We start from the raw sequence: 18,446 nt of genomic DNA on the forward strand, positions 1-18,446 counted from the left end.
CGGTGGAAGGATCTCCGGAGCCCAGCAGGTTGAGGCTGTGGTAGCCGGGAGCGGCCACTGCACTCCAGTCTGGGCGACGGAGTGAGACTCCAACTCAAAAAAAGAAAAAAAAAGAAACAGCTTTATAAAATAAGACTTTATGGTCAGGCACAGTGGCTCACGCCTGTAATCCCAGCACTTTGGGAGGCGGAGGTGAGAGGATTGTCTGAGCCCATGAGTTTGACACCAGCCTGGGCAAATTGGTGAGACCTCGTCTCTACAATAATTTAAAAAAATTAGCAGGGCGTGGTGGCACACACCTGTGGTTCCAGTTACTTAGAAGGCTGAGGCAGAGGGATCGCCTGAGCCCAGCAGGTTGAGGCTGCAGTGGCCATGAGTGGGCCACTGCACTCCAGTGTGAGCAACAGAGTGAGACTCCGACTCAAAAAAAAAAAAAAAGACTTTATTATCCTTTAGCCCAGTGGATCTCAACCAGGGGTAATTTTGTTCCCCAGGGGACATTTGGCAATGTCTAGAGACATTTTTGATTCTTACAAGCAGTGTCTAGTGGGTAGAGGTCAGGGTTGCTGCTGAACATCCTGCAGTACGCAGGACATTTTTCTATAAGAAAGAATTTTCTGGTCCAAAATGTCAGTGATGCTAAGATTGAAAAACTTGCTTTAACCTTTAGGTTATCTAAAACAGCAGAATCACCATCAGTCAATAAGCAAAACCAATTTGGTTTTAAATTGCTTTTTGAAAAAAATGTGGTACATATACATGATGGAATATTCACCAGCCATAAAGAAGCCATATGAACTTCACAGAAACTTGGATGGATTTAGAGTCTGTAATACTCAGTGATCTATCACAAAGAAGTGAGTACCACATGTTCTCACTCATAAGTGGACCCTGAGCAATTATCATAATAATACAAGAAAGGGATTGGCAGTAGTGAGAAACTGCCAGGGGAGGAGGAGGCACACTTCATCAATAAGGGTACCTGATTTCAAGCCAGGTTAAGTGGGGACCAAAGTGAGGTCCAAACTTTACCTGTACAATGACCATTTGTATACCTAACCCTGAATTGTACCCTACATCTTTTAAAAAGATATATATATTTTTTTCTTTTTTTTTTATTATGATGTTGTGGGGTACAGCTAAGGGTTAGGTATACAATTACATTTCATTCAGGCACCCTGTTGATAAGAGGTGTTTCCCCATCCCCGGACAGATATTTGCTACTGTTAATCCCATCTCTCTCCCCCGCCCCATAGTTTCCCAGTACCGTCAGTCATTTTCTTATAGTATTGCATTGGATGTTCAAGGTCCATTATATGAGTGAGAACATGTGATACTCGGATCTTTGTTTCTGTGAGAGGTCACTCAGTATTATAGACTCTAGTTCCATCCAGGTTGCTGCGAAATTCATGATTTTGTTTTATTATGGCTGCGTAGTATTCCATCGTGTATATGTACCACATTTTAAAAATCCAGTCCTCTTTTGATGGGCAGCATGGTTGCTTCCAGGTTCTTGCTATTGTGAACAATGCTGCGATAAACATATGTGTGCAGGTATCTTTTTTATAGAGTGATTTGAGTTCTTCAGGATATATTCCCAGTAGGGGGATTGCGGGGTCATATGGGAGGTTGATATTTAGAGCTTTTAGGAATCGCTACACTGCTTTCCACAGAGGTTGCACTAGTTTACACTCCCACCAACAGTGTAGAAGTGTTCCCTTTTTGCCACACCCTCTCCAGCAGCTGTTATTTTTTGAGTTGTTGATAATTGCCATTCTGACTGGAGTTAGGTGGTATCTCAGTGTGGTTTTGATTTGCATCTCCCTGATGATTAGTGAGGTTGAACATTTCTTCATGTGTCTGTTGGCTGCTCGGATGTCTTCCTTTGTGAAGTGTCTGTTCATATCTTTTGCCCATTTTATAATGGGGTTGTTTGTTTTTTTCTTTTCAGCACGTTTGAGTTCCTTGTAGATCCAGGATGTTAAGCCGTTGTCGGACCTGGTGTTGGCTAATACTTTTTCCCAGCCTGTAGGCTGTCTCCCTGCTCTCTTGATGGTTTCTTTGGCTTTGCAGAAGCTTGTCAGTTTAATAAGGTCCCATTTGTCTATCTTCTCTCTTATGACCTGTGGGTTTTGGGTTTTGTTCAGGAATTGGATGCCAGTTCCGATTTCCATGAGGGTATTTCCTTCATTTTCTAAGGTTCTTATGGTTTGAAGTTTTACATTTAGGTCTCTGATCCATTTGGTGTTTAACCTTTGTGCATGGAGATAGATAGGGGTCCTGTTTCAATCTTCTGCATGTGGTCAGCCAGTTTTCCCAGCACCATTTACTGAGTAGGTTCTCCTCTATATTTTTAAAGATGTGGGGTACAATTCAGGGTTAGATATACAAATGTTCGTTATGCAGATACCCTTGTTGATGAGGTGTGCCCCTCCCTCCCCTGACAGTTTCCCTTAACTACCAATCCCACCTCCCTCCCCTGGTAGTTTCCTACTACTGCCGATCCCTTTCTTATAGAATTATGATAATTGTTCAAGGTCCACTTATGAGTGAGAACATATGTGTACCCTACATCTTTAAAAGAAAAAATTAAAATAAATAAATAGCTTTTTGTTACTTACATAAATTTTATCATGAGTTGAAAGCAAAGAGTATGACGATTTTCCTTGTATGAGCAGAGCTAGATGATTGAGATTTGGCCACAACAGCAAATATAACTTTAGTGCATGCAGGACTAAAATGTATAACTCAGAAAAGAAGTGATTTTACATATGTTTGACTCTCACAACTATCAGCATTACCCTTCCTAAGGTAATTAAGGTCAAATAAATGTGACTTTGCCAGGGTCACAGGAATAAGTGTGAGCAAAGCTGGGACTGGAAACCAGGTCTTCTGATTTCTAGTTCAGTATTCTATCCACTCTACAGTTCCTATTGGCAGTTGTTAAATTCTACTCAGGAGCCAGGGGCAAGTCTATTGGTTTGGAAGGAACATCACATTACTATTCTTAGGAGAGTTTTTGGGTATGAGGCAGGTGTACAAAGTGTGTTCTTTCTAATTATGATCCTCTATGGAAGAGAGTGAAGCATGGCACTGGGACAATCTGTCCTTTCACCTGGTTCAGTCTCCCCTCCTCTCCATGTGTCACTTGGCAAAAGACCAGTCACCCTAGGCAGAGTCATCAGACCTCTTCAGCATGGTGGCAAATACGATGGACATGGAATGATGAGGCTCAAAGAGTGACAGGAATTAACGAGGGAATTAGAGGAATAGAAGTCAAAGCTGATGGGGGAACAGTATCAGCATTTAGACATGGATCTGGATTTTAGTTATGGCATCTTAAAAGTGAGAAATGTAAGAGTTGAAATGAAAGCATGGCTGTTTTTCTTTTTGAGAAACTGGCCTACGGCAGGTCTTTCTGCTATGAATCTTCCTTTCTCTCTCTCTTCTTCTCCCTAATAAACTCTGCTTTAAAACTTAAAAAGAAAAAAAAAATAAATAAATGAAAGCACAAGGGAGATTTTGATAAGAAAGGGAGTATTTGCAGTTAGTAACTAAGAGGAAGAAAATGAGGAAAGAGATAAGAGGTTTTCTGCAGAAAGGAAGAGATGGAGTTAAAAGATTATTTTATTTACCTAAAAAAGTCACTTATCTAGTGCTATTTATTAATCCTCACAATCACTTTTTGAGGTAGGTGCTATTATCATGCTCATTTTACAGGTGAGGAAACTGAGGCATGGCAGGGTTAAATAGCTTACCTAAGGTCACACAGTTGGGAAGCAGCAGAACTGGGATGCAAAACCAGGCAGCCTGGCTTCAGAATCATGCTCTTAAGCACTGTGCTGTGCTACCTTTATGGTTAAAATTTGGAGGTGGAGAGAACTGTTTGTTTTAGAAGCAGGGAGTAAGAACTGCTCTAACGCCCATGGGAGGCAGAATGAGTCAGATTTAACTAGCCAGATGGCAAAGCTAAGTAAGTAAGGAGGGTGGAGGGGGGCTACGTTAAAATTTCTTTGAGAATACTTGTTTAAAATGAGGATGAAATTAAGAAAAGACTCATTTTCAGAGAGAAAGTCAATGTGCTTCCCAAATGTCCTCCTTAGCACATGCTCCCTGACCCTGGAGAAGAGGAAATGAGAGGCCTGGGGAGGGGACATCCAAGACCACACTGTGCAAAAGGCACAATGTGGAGAAAAGAGAACGGCCCAGGGAGGGGAAGGTCTGGAATAGGGCTGTGTGGGGGTCTTCCTTACGTGTTACCACGTCATGCCAATTGTGGGTGATAAACCAGGGAACAAGAGGGACTAAAAAATCCAGAGTGTGAGTGAGGACAAACTTGAGGAATTAGGGCTGGAATCACAGTGTAGGTTACAAAGAATTCTTTTTTCTTTTTTTTTTTTTGAGTTGGAGTCTCACTCTTGTCGCCCAGGCTGGAGTGCAGTGGCACGCTTCTGGTCACTGCAGCCTCCACCTGCTGGATTTAGGTGATCCTTCTGCTTCAACCTTCCAAGTAGCTGGAACTACACACGCCACCACATCCAGCTAGTTCTTTTTGTGATTTATTGTAGAGATGAGGTCTCACCAAGTTGCCCCAAGCTGGTCTCGACCCCACGGGCTCAGGCAATCCTCTTGCCTCGGCCTCCCAAAGTGCTGGGATTACAGGCTGAGCCACTGTGCCCAGCCTACAAAGGATTCTTAACCTGAGGTTTATGCACCCCCACAAAGGGTCTGTAGATAGAATCTGGAGGTGTATGTGAATTTAGATAAACTTGTATCTTTATTTTAACTAACCTCTAACTGATATTTAGCACTTCCTTCAATTATGAATGTTGACAACAAACCACAGTAGTATCAGCAGAAATTGACTTTGTCACCAGTAGGAATCACACATACTTCCATATTACCTTATAATTGCTATAGATATCTTGAAATATTATTTACATTTATCACGACTTTGAAATTATGGTGGTTATTAGATCACATTATTAACTAGCACAATTTTGGGATTTTTCATATTTTGAGAACTATATCTAAATGTAACTGATTTTCCTTATAATTCCATTTATTTTATGTATTAAAAATTATTCTGCTGGGCAGAGTGGCTCACACCTCTAATTCTAGCATTTTAGGAGGCAGGGGCACGAGGATTGCCTGAGCCCATGGGTTCAAGACCAATGTGGGCAACATGGCAAGACCTTATCTCTACAATAAATTAAAAAATTAGCTGGCGTGGTGGCGTGCACCTGTAGTTCCAGCTACTTGGAAGGCTAAGGTGGAAGGATCGCCTGAGACCAGCAGGTTGAGGCTGTGGTGGCTGTGAGCAGCATGTCACTGCACTCCAGCCTGGGCAACAAAGTGAGACTCCGACTCAAAAAAAAAATTTATTCTGGCCACAATGACAGTAGACAACAGTCTCTTCAACATATTGTGCTGGGAAAACAGACTATCCACGTGTAAAAGAATGAAGTTGAACCCTCACCTCATACTATATACAAACATTAATTCAAAATAGAGCACAAACCCAAATTTAAAGAGCTAAACCTATAAAATTCTTGGAAGAAAACATAGATGAAAGTATGCATGATCTTGAATTTGACATAGTTTCTTAGATATGATTTCAAAACTCCAGGCAACAAAAGAAAATATAGATAAATTGGATCTCATCAAAATGAAAAACTTTGCTATCAACAGAGTAAAAAGACTGCCTACTGAATGGGATAAAATATTTGTAAATTATGTAAGATTTGCAGACTCTTATCTGATAAGAGTTTAATATCCAGAAGTCATAAAGAACACCTACAACTCAACAACAGAAAGACAAACAACCTAATTTTAAAAGGGCAAAGGAAATGAATTGGCATTTCTCCAAAGATATGCAAATAGCCAAAAACACATGAAAACACACTTATCATCTTTAGTTGTTAGAAAAGGCAAAACAAAAACAAAAAAATCACAATGAGATGCCATTTCCCACCTACCAGACTGGCTATAACCAAAAAATGGAAATTAACAAATATTGCAGAGGATGTGGATTGTAGATTGCTGATGGGAATGTAAAGGGCAGCTGCTGTGGAAAACAGTTTGGCAGCTCCTTAAAAAGTTAAACATAGATTTCCCATATGCTCCAACAATTCCACTCCTAGGTATACCCCTAAATAATTGAAAACAGACTGGGTGCGGTGTCTCATGCCTGTAATCCCAGCACTTAGGGAGGCTGAGGCAGGAGGATTGCTTGAGTTCAGGAGTTGGAGACCAGCCCAGACATTGTCTCTACAAAAAAGTTTTAAAAAATTAGCTGGGTGTGGTAGTGTGCAACTGTAGTCCTAGCTACCTGGGAAGCTAAGGGAGAAGGGTTGCTCCAGTCCCTGAGGTGAGCTGTGATCATGCCCCTGCACTCCAGTCTGGACAACAGAGTGAGACCTTGACTCAAAAAAAAAAAAAAAAAAAAAAAAATTGCAAACAGACCCAGTCTGCCAATGTTCACAGCAGTGTTATTTACAATAGCTAAAAGGTGGAAACTACTCAAGTGTTCAATAACAAATGAATGGATAACCAAAATGTGGTATATAAATACAATGGAATACTATTCAGCCATAAAATGAAAGAAAGTACAGATGCATGCCAGAACAGGGGTGGTTAAGCCAAGCACAAAAAGACTGACATTGTATGATTCCACTTAAATGAAAGAGCTAGAATAGGCAAATTCATAAAGACAGAAAGTAGAAGAGAGGTTACCAGAGGCTGGGGGGAGGGGAAAATGGGGAATTATTGCTTAACAAAGTTTCTGTTTGAGGTGATGTAAAGGTTTGGGAAATAGATAGTCGTGATGTTGCACAACATTGTGAATGTTGATCATGCCACTGAATTGTATATTTGAAAGTGGTCATAATAGTCAATTTTATTATACACATATTTCACCACAATAAAAAAATTGTTAAATCCAAAAAGAGATTCATTAGCTTCCTCAGACGGCTAGAAGGTTCAAAGCACAAAAACAGGTTAAGAGCCCCTGGACTACAGGACCTGACTAGTCACAGTGAGTATCAGAGGTGGTGGGTGGTTGTGTTATACATGAATGACTGTGTGTACTGTGTGGGCACTGTTGGATATAAGATGAGAAGTAGCTCGTTCTGCGGCCATTATTAATCTACCATGGTTGTCTTATTTTTTGTCAGGAGACCAGTAGGGGTGGTTAATTGAACCATGTATTTATTAAATATCTCTGGATATGGTGGGGACACCCAAGCTCTTTATGTCCACGAAGCTTACAATAAAAAAATGTGCTACAAGACCAAACACACACACACACACACACACACACACCCTGAAAAAATTACACCATAAATTGCAGGGTTCTGATTATGGGGAATTCAGAGTAGGAAGACAGAAGTAAGTACTAAAGGAGTCAGGTTAGGTTTCAGTCCTGCCTGGGTTAGGGGGATGCACACACCGGCACTGGATATGGTGTCTGGAGTGGGTGACTTCGGTGTTTCCGTTCCCAGAAAAAGGTAACTTCCTTCTGTGTTCCTGTTGAAAGTTCTCCTCATTGTACACGTCTCGCTGAACATCGTAGGTGAAATAATTTGGCCTGTACTTAGAGTTTAAACCAGAGATGGTGCTGTTTCTCTCTAGCTGCATTGTTCCTGGATGAGTAGAAAGAGATCAAATAAAAAACTGGTTAAATTTCTAGATCCTCAGCACATTTTTAAAGAAATAAGATTTCCATGTGATATTTTATACTTGCATAGCATGTTTCAGTTTTACAAAAGTCTTTCTCAATGTTGTACATGTATGTGTATTATTCTCATTTTCTAAATGGAGAAAACAATGTGCAGAAGTTTAAGGGGACTTGGGTTGTTTAATAATAATTAGAGCTGGTACTAGAACCCGAGTGTCCAGCTAGGAAGTCTAGTTTTCTTTATATTCACCTGTGTTGCTATGTTGCAGGAACATGATTAACAGGTAAAAGTCAGTATTAATCATCAATTTTTATGGAAAATGCTAAGGGTTAAGTGATCAATAGTGTCTTCTAATGTCTCTATCTAAAATAGCATCTATCCTTATATCTTTACTCCTTACTTTTCTTCACAGCACTTGCTGGCACCTGACTCATTGTTTGTTTGTTTGTCTATTGTCTGTTTCCCCCATAAAATGTAAGGCAAGGAGGAAGGACTTTGACTCCTCATGGATGTATTCTCAGGGCCCAGTTCAGAATAGTGCCTTCCACTTAGCAGACCCTAAAAAAATATTTCTTGACAGACTATCAAATATCCAGTTAGTGGCCTCATGGTATCGTAGAAAAAGCAGTGCATAGGATATGAGAAGCCTAGAGTTTTAGTCCTGGCATATTTTCTAATTAGCTGTATAACTAGGGGTGAGTTTCTTAGAAACTGAATTTCAGTTTCCTTGTCCATAAAAAATGACATGGTTGGACAGCATGCTCTCCAAGGGCTGCTGTAAGCTTTAAAAATCTATATTATCCTGTTCTTTTAAAATAGTGAAAAAATAAGAGTTAACGCAGGCGGTTAGGGAACCATCTCTGGAAGAAAGTATAACCTTTATTAATCATCTGTGTTTTTGAATCATATAAAGCATAAACTCTAAAACTCTTCCACATAAATATGAGAAAGTATTTATATCACATACCTATAAAATATATTGGTAAACATTCAAATTATGAAGATTACATAAATGGTTTTTATGGGTAAAGTTGCAAAAAAGTTCAATGTGTCAGCAAAGTTTATTTTCCTTTAGAATGAGCATTATCATCATCACCAACATTTATCAAACATTTATTATATGCCAAGTATAAAACTAGATTTTTTTCATGAGTTATTTTATTAAATTCCCACAATAACCCCATAATTTTAAAATAAAAAAAATTTTTAAAGTTAAAAAAAAAATTCCCACAACATTCCCAGTACTACTATTTCCCCCCACTTTGTAAGTGATAAAACCGAGGTTTTTAGAAAAGTTAAATTATTGGACCACAGTTGTATATTGTATTTTTAACTCCCAAAGCGTTGGGTAGCAGCAGTATGCTGTATGACATCTATGAACCAAAAATCACAGTTTCACGAAAGCTGTGAGAAGGTGACTGGGGAATACTGAAAAAGATGGGAGGAGTATTTACAAAATATCACTTAAGAGAATCAGAACCAAAAAGAAAAAGATGTAGAACTGTACACTGAAATGTAAAAAATATTTCCTCTTTCTTTCCCCTACCCAAAGGAATACTGACCCAATCTTCCTTACCTTCCCTATGTAATCTTCCAATGCATTTCCATTACTCAAGTGCATTTGTTCCTGGCAACCTGAAAGAGCCTAAAATTAACCTGCTAATGATAAAATTGCTATCCTGGTCATATCAGGGGTCTAGAACCCAGCATTTTGTTCTGAAAGTGACAGTAAGACAGAGTTGGTATGAAACAGGCAATGCAGGAATGTCAAGGAGTGGCAGAACAGTGGGGATTGGTAAAGGCAGCAGCAATAATTTAGCTCTGGCATTTGTGGCCAGGAGTCAATCTGGCATGGCCAGATCTGACCTTTTCCAAGAGAAGCCATAATGCCAGATTTTTTTATGTGACATCTTATTTTATATATTTATTTATTTTTGAGTCAGGGTTTCACTCTGTTGCCCAGTCCAGAGTGCAGTGGCATGATCACGGCTGCAGCCTTGACCTCTTGGGCTCAGGCAATCCTTCCGCCTTAGCCTCCTGAGTATCTGGGACTATAGGCGTGCGCCACCACACCTGGCTTTTTTTTTTTTGTAGAGATAAGGTTGCTATGTTGCCCAGGCTAGTGTCGAACTCCTGGGCTCAAGCAATCCTCCCACCTCGGCCTCCCCAAGTGCTATGATTGCAGATGTGAACCAGGGCACCCAGCAGAATTTTCTTTTAAATTCAAATTGTTGATTATTTTATATTATTTTAAAAGCCACAGTACACATCTAACAAACACCTCTCCAGGCCAGATTTGGTTTGAGAACCAACAGTGTCTGACCTCTTGTTGTTGAAGACACAAAAATATCCTCATTTTCTCCCATTACAGATTATAGTTTATCTCCTAAAACTTTTTCTCTTTTGAAGCTGGAGTATTTATATTTTCCGTTATTGTAACTTTGGGAGATACTCTATCCCATCTGTTCACTTACAGAAGAAGTATTTCATTTTATTGTCTTCAGTTTATATAGTTTGTATTTCAAGAGGAGATTCCCACCTACTAGACTAGAATTTGGTGAGTCTGCTTTTATTTTCACAATTTTATACATTTCTATCATATTCACTCTTGGCCTTTATTTGTTTCAGATTAAAGAATGCTACTTCATCTTTGGTCGATTAATTTAGTGTTCCACAAACAGTTGTTGAATGCTATGTGTTCTAGGGATAAAAAAAAAAACTATAATTTAGTAGAATAACAATACCAAAATCCTGTATAGTGCTGCAAGAGTTTAGAGATAGGAAAGACAGGAATTAACATTTATTGCAGGCCTGTCATATACCAGTTTCTTCCCACACATCATCTCAAGAGGTAGGTACTATTTTCCTGATACTTATTATATACTCATTTTACTGATGAGTTTAGTGAGTTCCTCAGTCATACAGCAATTAAATTAGCAGAGCCAAAATTTGAAACTCATCTTTCTGATTCGAATAGATGCCACATTCTAAAACCATGTGATCGCCTACAGAATGAGATTAATAATTCCAGCATAGAGGGATGGAGAAGGCCTCCTGGGGAGGTCTGATTGAAGCTTCATCTCAAAAAGGGAGAGGGAAGAGGAAACGGTATTTCATGGAAAGAACAGGATACAATTATGTAGATGATACAAAGCAAGGAATTCAACAGATCTTAGTAAAGTCAACTTAAGAACCCTAAAATGAATTGAGACCTATCCTCGGAAGGGTCTTGAAAGCTAGATTGAAGCTGCCTTTTTAGTTATTTAAAGTCTTTGAGCAGGAGTAGTAATATTCATGGAGATGCATTTTGGGAAGATGAAATGCGGCAGTGCTATGGTCTAGAGCTTTCTTGTCCAGTATAGTAGCCATTACCTACATTTGGCTATTTATTTACTTACTTATTTAATTGAGACAGGTTCTTGCTCTGTGGCCCAGGTTGGAATGCAGTGGCTTGATCACAGCTCACTGCAGCCTCAAACTCCTAGGCTCAAGTGATCCTCCTCTCTCAGCCTCCAAATAACTGGTACTACAGGTGGGCAACCACCATGCCGGTCTAATTTTTTTTTTTTTTTTTAAGAGAAGGAGTCTCACTTTTTTGCCCAGGCTACATGTGGTTATTTAAATTTAACTTAATTATTAGCCAGGCGTGGTAGCGTGCGCCTATAGTTCCAGCTACTTGGAAGTCTGAGGCGGAAGGATCACAGGAGCCCAGCAGGTCGAGGCTGCGGTGGCCGGGAACGGCCACTGCACTCCAGTCTGGGTGACAGAGTGAGACACCAGCTCAAAAAAAAAAAAATTTTTAACTTAATTAAAAGAAAAGAAGGCCAGGCATGTTGGTTTAAACCTATAATCCCAGCACTTTGGAAGGCCAAGGTGAGAGGATTGCCTGAGCCCAGGAGTTTGAAACCAATCTGGGGCAACTTGGCGAGACCTTGTCTCTACAATAAATTTAAAACAAAAAATTAGCTGCGTGTGGTAGCATGCCCCTGTAGCTCCAGCTACTTGGATGGCTGAGATGGAAGGATCGCCTGAGCCCAGCAGGTCGAGGATGCGGTGGCTGTGAGCGTGACACTGCACTCCAGCCTGGGTGACAGAGTGAGACTCCAATTCAAAAAAAACAAAAACAAAATCAAAAATTCAGTTCCTCAATTGCACTAGCTACATTTTGGATACTCAACAGCAGCATCCAAAATGACCTTACTGAGGAGACAGATATAAAAATATTTTTATCATCACAGAGAGCGCTATTGGACAGTGCTGGAGATAGAAACTGAGGCAAAAAGGTCAATTGAAGACAATATTACTGTAGTCTAGGGGAGAGGTTATCAAGTGGTAAACTCCTGGAGGGGAGTTGAAGTTGTCTTTAAAAGAGTCATTATAAGCCGGGCTTGGTGGCTCAGCCTGTAATCCCGCGCCTTTGGGAGGCTGAGGTGAGTGGATTGCCTGAGCCTGCGGGTTCGAGACCTGCCTGGGCAACTTGGTGAGACCTCATCTCTACAATAAATCAAAAATTAGCCGGGCATGGTAGTGCGTGCCTGTAGTTCCAGCTACTTGGAAGGCGGAGGCGGAAGGATCGCCAGAGCCCAGCAGGTTGAGGCTGCAGAGTGGCTGGGAGCGGCCACTGCACTCCAGTCTGGACAACAGAGTGAGACTTTAACTCAAAAAAAAAAAAAAAAAGTCATTACAATTCTGGCTAACAGGAACAAAGAAAACACATTATTTCCTTATTGTTTTGTCTTAGTAGTCTTCTCTGGAATTTCTCCGGCTCCATTAAATCTTTCTTAGTTTCACAGAAACCCTAGTGGCTCCTTTCCATGTAAGAACAGGACTCTTCCCAGCATAATGCAATGAATAGAAGCTCCTACTGACAAGTAGGCCCCACCTCGCAAGACCTACTAAATCAGAAACTCTGGGGGCCCAGCAGTCTGGTTTAGGTAGTCCTTCAGGTGATTCTGATACAAAATAAAGCATGAGAAGCACTATAAATGTAACTAATTACCTGCAGTCAGCCTTTCAGTGCTAAATATGGGGGTACTGTTAAAGTATAGGTACTTTTAGCTAGGTGCAGTGACTCGTACCTTAATCCCAGCACTTTAGGAGGCCAAGGCAGGGGGATCATTTGAGACAAAGAGTTCAAGAGCAGCCTGGGGAATTTAGTGAGACCTCCATTCTCACAAAAAATTAAAAAATTAGCTAGGCATAGTAGTGAATGTCTGTAATCCTAGCTACTTGGGAGGCTGAGGCAGGAGGATCACTGGAGCCCAGGAGTTTGAGGCTGCAGTGAGCTATGATTGCACCACTTTGCTCCAGACTGGGCAACAGAGGGAGACCCCAACTCTAAAAAAAATGCAGGCACTTTTGGCCTAGCTTTTCCACGTCCCCCACTACCCTTATCCATCTACTCATCCATCCATCAATTGGTTCATTCACATAATGTGTTCAGAGTATTTTATTATTTTTTACAAGAAAACAAATCTACTTTTATTTGTTTACTTTCCATTAGTTTAAATCCTTGAGGGATATAGTATCACATGGATTCTGTGTCCAATGGCCTTGGCAGGAGAGTTGCTTTGGAATTTGGCACAAACCATGCTACTGTTTCCATGTCCTGAGTTACCTTTCCCCAGATTACTCTGGTTTTGTTTGGTTTGCCACCAGGAGTCACTGTGTTGTTCTTTGTTTTGTACATATAAACACATCTCTTGCCCAAACAGAAGTCAGTTTCATCTTGAGCATAAATGCCTTCAATATTAGAAAGAGCTGTGTACTCTATTTGGTTCTGGAGAACCGGCTTATAGCCAGCAAAAATAGCCTTGGACCACAGTCTTCCAGACATACTTGCCTTTTAGAAGTCCTGTTCCCGCCGGGCTCGGTGGCTCAGCCTGTAATCCCGCGCCTTTGGGAGACTGAGGTGAGTGGATTGCCTGAGCCTGAGGGTTCGAGACCCGCCTGGGCAGGACAGACCTCATCTCTACAATAAATCAAAAAATCAGCCGGGCGTGGTAGTGCACGCCTGTAGTTCCAGCTACTTGAAAGGCTGAGGCAGAAGGATCGCCGGAGCCCAGCAGGTGGAGGCTGCGGTGGCCGGGAGCAGCCACTGCACTCCAGTCTGGGCGACAGAGTGAGACTCCAACTCAAAAAAAAAAAGAAGTCCTGTTCCCAGCAGGCCTCCGCAGGCTCCAAGATGGTGGAAAAAGAAAGCTCAGGGTATTTTAAAAGTCAAGGATAAAAAATTTAAATATAATCCAGTTTTCTGCCTCTTGACCCAACAGATGTGAAATCCTGACAACCAGTTTAGTTGCAAGAATATCTTTCCCTTGATGTTGTCATCTTTCCTTTGTTTTCTATTCACTTCCAAAATAAACCTTTGTAATTCACGAGAAACAACCCTTAGTCTGTTAACACATAGATTTTTATGGAGAATGTGTTGGGAATATAGAACAGGTATAAGCAAAGAGTATTTCCTTTAGGATCCTTGAGTCACCCTGTCTAGTGGCTGGGGAAGACTAATAAGACAAGGTGACAGTCCTAAAGCTGATGACCATCAGACACATAAACATAGGGCACACCTTCAATGCCATGTGGTGAGTCATACTGATTGGGTGTGTTCGAGAGATGCATTTTATTGGGATGGGAGTGCCCAAGAAGGTTCTACAGTGGTCATTGAGGCATACATAGCATTTGACAGGAAAAGAAAGCGGGGAGGGAGCAGGTGTGGGGGTTCAGTCAGAGGGAATAAAATGAACAAAAGCAGAGAGGTCTGAAAGGGCAGGAGCAGCTGGGTAATCAGGCCTCAGGAGGAGGTAGACGGGGTAAGCAGTGGGGTTCCTGTCACTTCTGGGACTTTTAACAAGCGCCTTTGAAAGAACACAGCTTGCAAGCCAGCGTTGGTGGCTCAGCCTGTAATCCCAACACTTTGGGAGGCCAAGGCGAGCGGATTGCCAGAGCCCGCGGATTCGAGACCCACCCGGGACAATTGGCGAGACTTTATCTCTACAATAAATTAAAAAACAAAAAACGAATTAGCCGGGTGCGCGCCTGTCGTTCCAGCTACGCGGAAGGCTGAGGCGGAAGGATCGCCGGAGCCCAGCAGGTCGAGGCTGCGGTGGCCGGGAGCGGCCACTGCATTCCAGTCTGGGCGACAGAGTGAGACTCCAACTCAAAAAATAGAAAAGAAAAGAATGCAGCTTGCAAAACGCACACGCTGTCTCTTGCCTCTTGCCTCTGCCACTGCCCACGACCTTTAAAGGTAGAGACAAAAGCCGAGACATAAGCTCCCAAGAACTAAGTCATTCATTCACTCCACAAACACCGAGCGCTTGCGACGTGCCTGGTCCCTGGTGGGTGACAGGTGCAGCTCCCGCCCCGCAGCCCCGGCTCCCTGGTGTCCCCTGGCAGCGACTCACCTGGTGTCCCCATGGGACCGGAGTGCTGGTGCCGGGGTCCCACACTGCCCTGGCCCGGCTGGCGGCGCTGCCAACTTGGATGCCGGCGGTGTCCGAGCCGTTGCGGCCGCCCCCGCGGGCGTTAGGGGCTCGTGGGGCAGCTAGAGGCGGGGAAGCCGGGAAGGGGAGCACGAGCAGCTGGGCTGGGGAGCGGGTACAGGGGTCCGGGGCCGTCCCGCCTCACCTGGGCCGCAGGAGCCCCTCGGCACACCTCGGTGGGTGCGCCTCCACGGCGCCTGCCCTCCCCGAAGTGTGACTACCCTTGACGGAAGTCCTGTGTGCTCCTGGCCTTGTGCCCGGCCCCAAGCATGCAGTGATTCACTTGTCTCCTGCGACTCTGGCAGGTCAGAAAAAGGCAACGAAGCGGAGGCCAAGAGGGTCACCCAGGTCTCCAACCCTGGACTCTCTGCTCCACAAGCCTGGTTCTCCCACTGACATCCTCCTGCTCAGGCCTCCTGCTCTGCACCCACAAACATAACCTCTGTATCCCTATCCCCTTTATCCTTCTCCGGAAGACCTCAGTCGCTATCACTGTCTCCCACTACACCTTGCATTCCTGCTCGGCCCAGTTGTTTGGTTGCTGTATTAATGTCTTAACTTATTAGTCATTTTATATATTCCTGTTTGTAAATTGTCTCACCACCCCCCCATGAGAGCCAAGATGTTTACCTGTGTCATTAACTGTTGTATCTTCAGTGCCTAGAACAGTGTGGTAGACAGAGGGAATGTTCCATACATTTGTGTTGTTCCTTCCTATTGATTGTAAGCTCCAGGCAAGCAGGAATTGTGGTTCTAATCACCTTTTTATCAGTCGGTCACCTAATACATATTGGTTGAATGAGTGAAGGAATGTACTGCTTACTTCATCTTTACTCTTTCATTCACCCTCACCTCATTATCCCAATTTTGGGGAAAATATGTGCATTTCTTAGGATTCCTATTTCCAGGCTTTCTCCTCACCTCTATATCCATTCACTCATTCCCTTGACTCCCTACTCCCACCCCTGATTTCTCCACAGTCATGTTTTTGCTCTCACTTCCTCCTTCCCTCATTATTATTATTTGGAATCTCACTCTGTCACCCAGGTTGGAGTGCACTGGCATCCATGCTCATGGCCACCGCAGCCTCAATCTGCTGGGCTCAGGCGATCCTTCCATCTCAGCCTTCCAAGTACTTAGAACTACAGGCATGTACCACCACACCCAGCTAATTTTTTTTTTTTTTTTTTCTGAGTTGGAGTCTCACTCTGTCACCCAGACTGGGATGCAGTGGCCGCTTCCAGCCACCACAGCCTCGATCTGCTGGGCTCTGGCGATCCTTCCGCCTCAGCCTTCTGAGTAGCCGGAATTACAGGCATGTGCTACCACGCCCGGCTGATTTTTTTTATTTATTGTAGAGATGAGGTCTCACTGACCAGGCGGGTCTCGAACCCTCGGGCTCAGGCAATCCACTCACCTCAGCCTCCCAAAGGCTTGGGATTACAGGCTGAGCCACCGAGCCCGGCTTAATTTTTTGATTTATTGTAGAGATGAGATCTCAAAAAGTTGCCCAGGCTGGTCTCAAATCTGTGGGCTCAGACAATCCTCTCGACTCTGCCTCTCAAAGTGCTGGAATTACAAAGCATGAGCCACCACGCCAGGCTCCCCTCTATTATTTTTTAGGAAGCTCCCTAACCTACAGGTTGACTTGGAATATTCTCTGGTGTCATGTAGATACGAGAATTCAGACAAAGTCACTTTGAATCCAAAACAGCTCTCCATGAAACATCTGTGACCCTGTTTTTTTGGTTGTGCTGTTTTCCTTGAGGAGAACTGAGAATCCTGTACCATCTCTTAAATTGAGATCAAGGTCATTTTTCACTTTTTTCAACAAATATTTATGGGTTATGTTTTATATTCTAGACACTGTGCTAGATGCTGGGGCAAGATAGGCAAAGTCTGAGCCCTCCAGGGGGTTGCATAACACAAAAGTAAATAACCATGGGAAGTGATGAGAAGTGTCCTGGCTCGGACCTAGTTATTTCTGTTAGCAATAACTAGGAGTGTAAGGTAGAATTAGATTCTTCTGCTCTTTGTGCCAAGCTTTAGCATAGGCATAGATTGATGATGGGTGTAGGCATGGAGTTATAATACCTTGCCCACTTACATGTAATATCATGTTCAGTTTTTGACAAATGACTCTATTAGCTGAGGATGTGAGACAGGAATTCTCTTGCAGAAGCTGGAACTAGGGTCTAAGAAAGGTTACTTGCCTAAAAGTGACACTGCCAGAAGACCACTCCCTTCCCTATTCTCACGGAGAGAGGCATGCATTCAACACTTAAAATCTTCTTCCCTGATGGCTCTTCAGGGCAGGAGTCAGTTTTAAACTTTCAGTTTTTAAAAGGCTTCTCAAAGGGAGATATCAGAGATTTTCCTGAATCAGAACCATTTGGGATGTATGATAAAAACACACTCTTCATGCCTGCCTCTGACCTATCCAACTAGACTCCCTGAGGGTCCTGGGAATATGCCTTGAAACGTACTCCTGTGATTCTTCTGCACATAAAAGTTGAAGCATCCCTAGGGGAGTTTGGGTTTGGGTGGAAAAGCTCAGCTTTGGTGCAGTTAACCCTGCCTTTTGGGACAGGTTTGTCTCAAAGAGGAAGCCCTATGTCCTTAAGCAGATGGGGATGCAGCAACCATCTGGCCGGAGCCTCTTTTTTATGCAAGGGGTTTTTGGAAATTGGGAGTTCCTCTGAGCAGGTGCTCGGCTGCTGGTGACTGACTACTCGCAGTTCAGAGATCTTTTGGCTCTCTTCCCGACGCCCTATTTTGTCGCTGTCGCTTTCCCCCATGGAGTCAGGCATTCATCCCGCCGACCACGGTGGGGCGCGCGCGGCGTGTGTCGCCAGTGTATCTCTTCCTTCCCTGGTCCGCCTTCGCGCCCTGAAGGAGAACAGAGCCTGGGAGTTTCAGCCTTCGGGCTCCAGTTGCTTTCTTCTCGCGAGAACTCTCTTCCCGTCCTTACCCCTCACGAAACCCCTCCCGCGAAGAGGTTCCATATTGGGTAAAATCTCGGCTCGCGGAGAGTCCCGGGAGCTGTTCTCGCGAGAGTACGGCGGGAGGCTCCTGTTCGCTGGCTCTGGGACCGCGACCACTGGAGCCTCAGCGGGCGCAGCAGCTGGCGCGGGAGTCCAGCTACGCAGCCCGGTTTCGGCCCTGTTGGGGAGAAGGTGCAGGAAGACCGCGGAGGGCGCAGCCTTGGGCCCCGGAGCGCTCCCCTGCCCTCAGCCGGGCGCGCCACAGCCGCAGAGGCGCAGCCAGCCGTGCGGCTGACAGG

The 18,446-nt window shown here is 43.4% G+C and overlaps 1 protein-coding gene and 1 pseudogene across 1 annotated transcript in view; both read right to left on the bottom strand.

Annotated features, from left to right (window-relative positions):
- The window catches only part of SLC26A8 (solute carrier family 26 member 8), a 68,344-nt gene extending 60,706 nt beyond the window's left edge, over positions 1–7,638 (bottom strand). Inside the window, exon 1 of the mRNA XM_021713946.1 lies at positions 7,451–7,638. Within this exon, the coding sequence (XP_021569621.1) occupies positions 7,451–7,638 (188 nt within the window). The remainder of the gene's footprint in view (positions 1–7,450) is intronic.
- A 5,545-nt stretch (positions 7,639–13,183) lies between these two features.
- Positions 13,184–13,515, bottom strand: LOC110595880 (annotated as a pseudogene).
- Positions 13,516–18,446: the final 4,931 nt, after the last annotated feature.

This window comes from Carlito syrichta, unplaced genomic scaffold, assembly GCF_000164805.1.
Source record: "Carlito syrichta isolate Samal-C Ts95f unplaced genomic scaffold, Tarsius_syrichta-2.0.1 Scaffold305043, whole genome shotgun sequence".
Taxonomy (NCBI): Eukaryota; Metazoa; Chordata; class Mammalia; order Primates; family Tarsiidae; genus Carlito; species Carlito syrichta.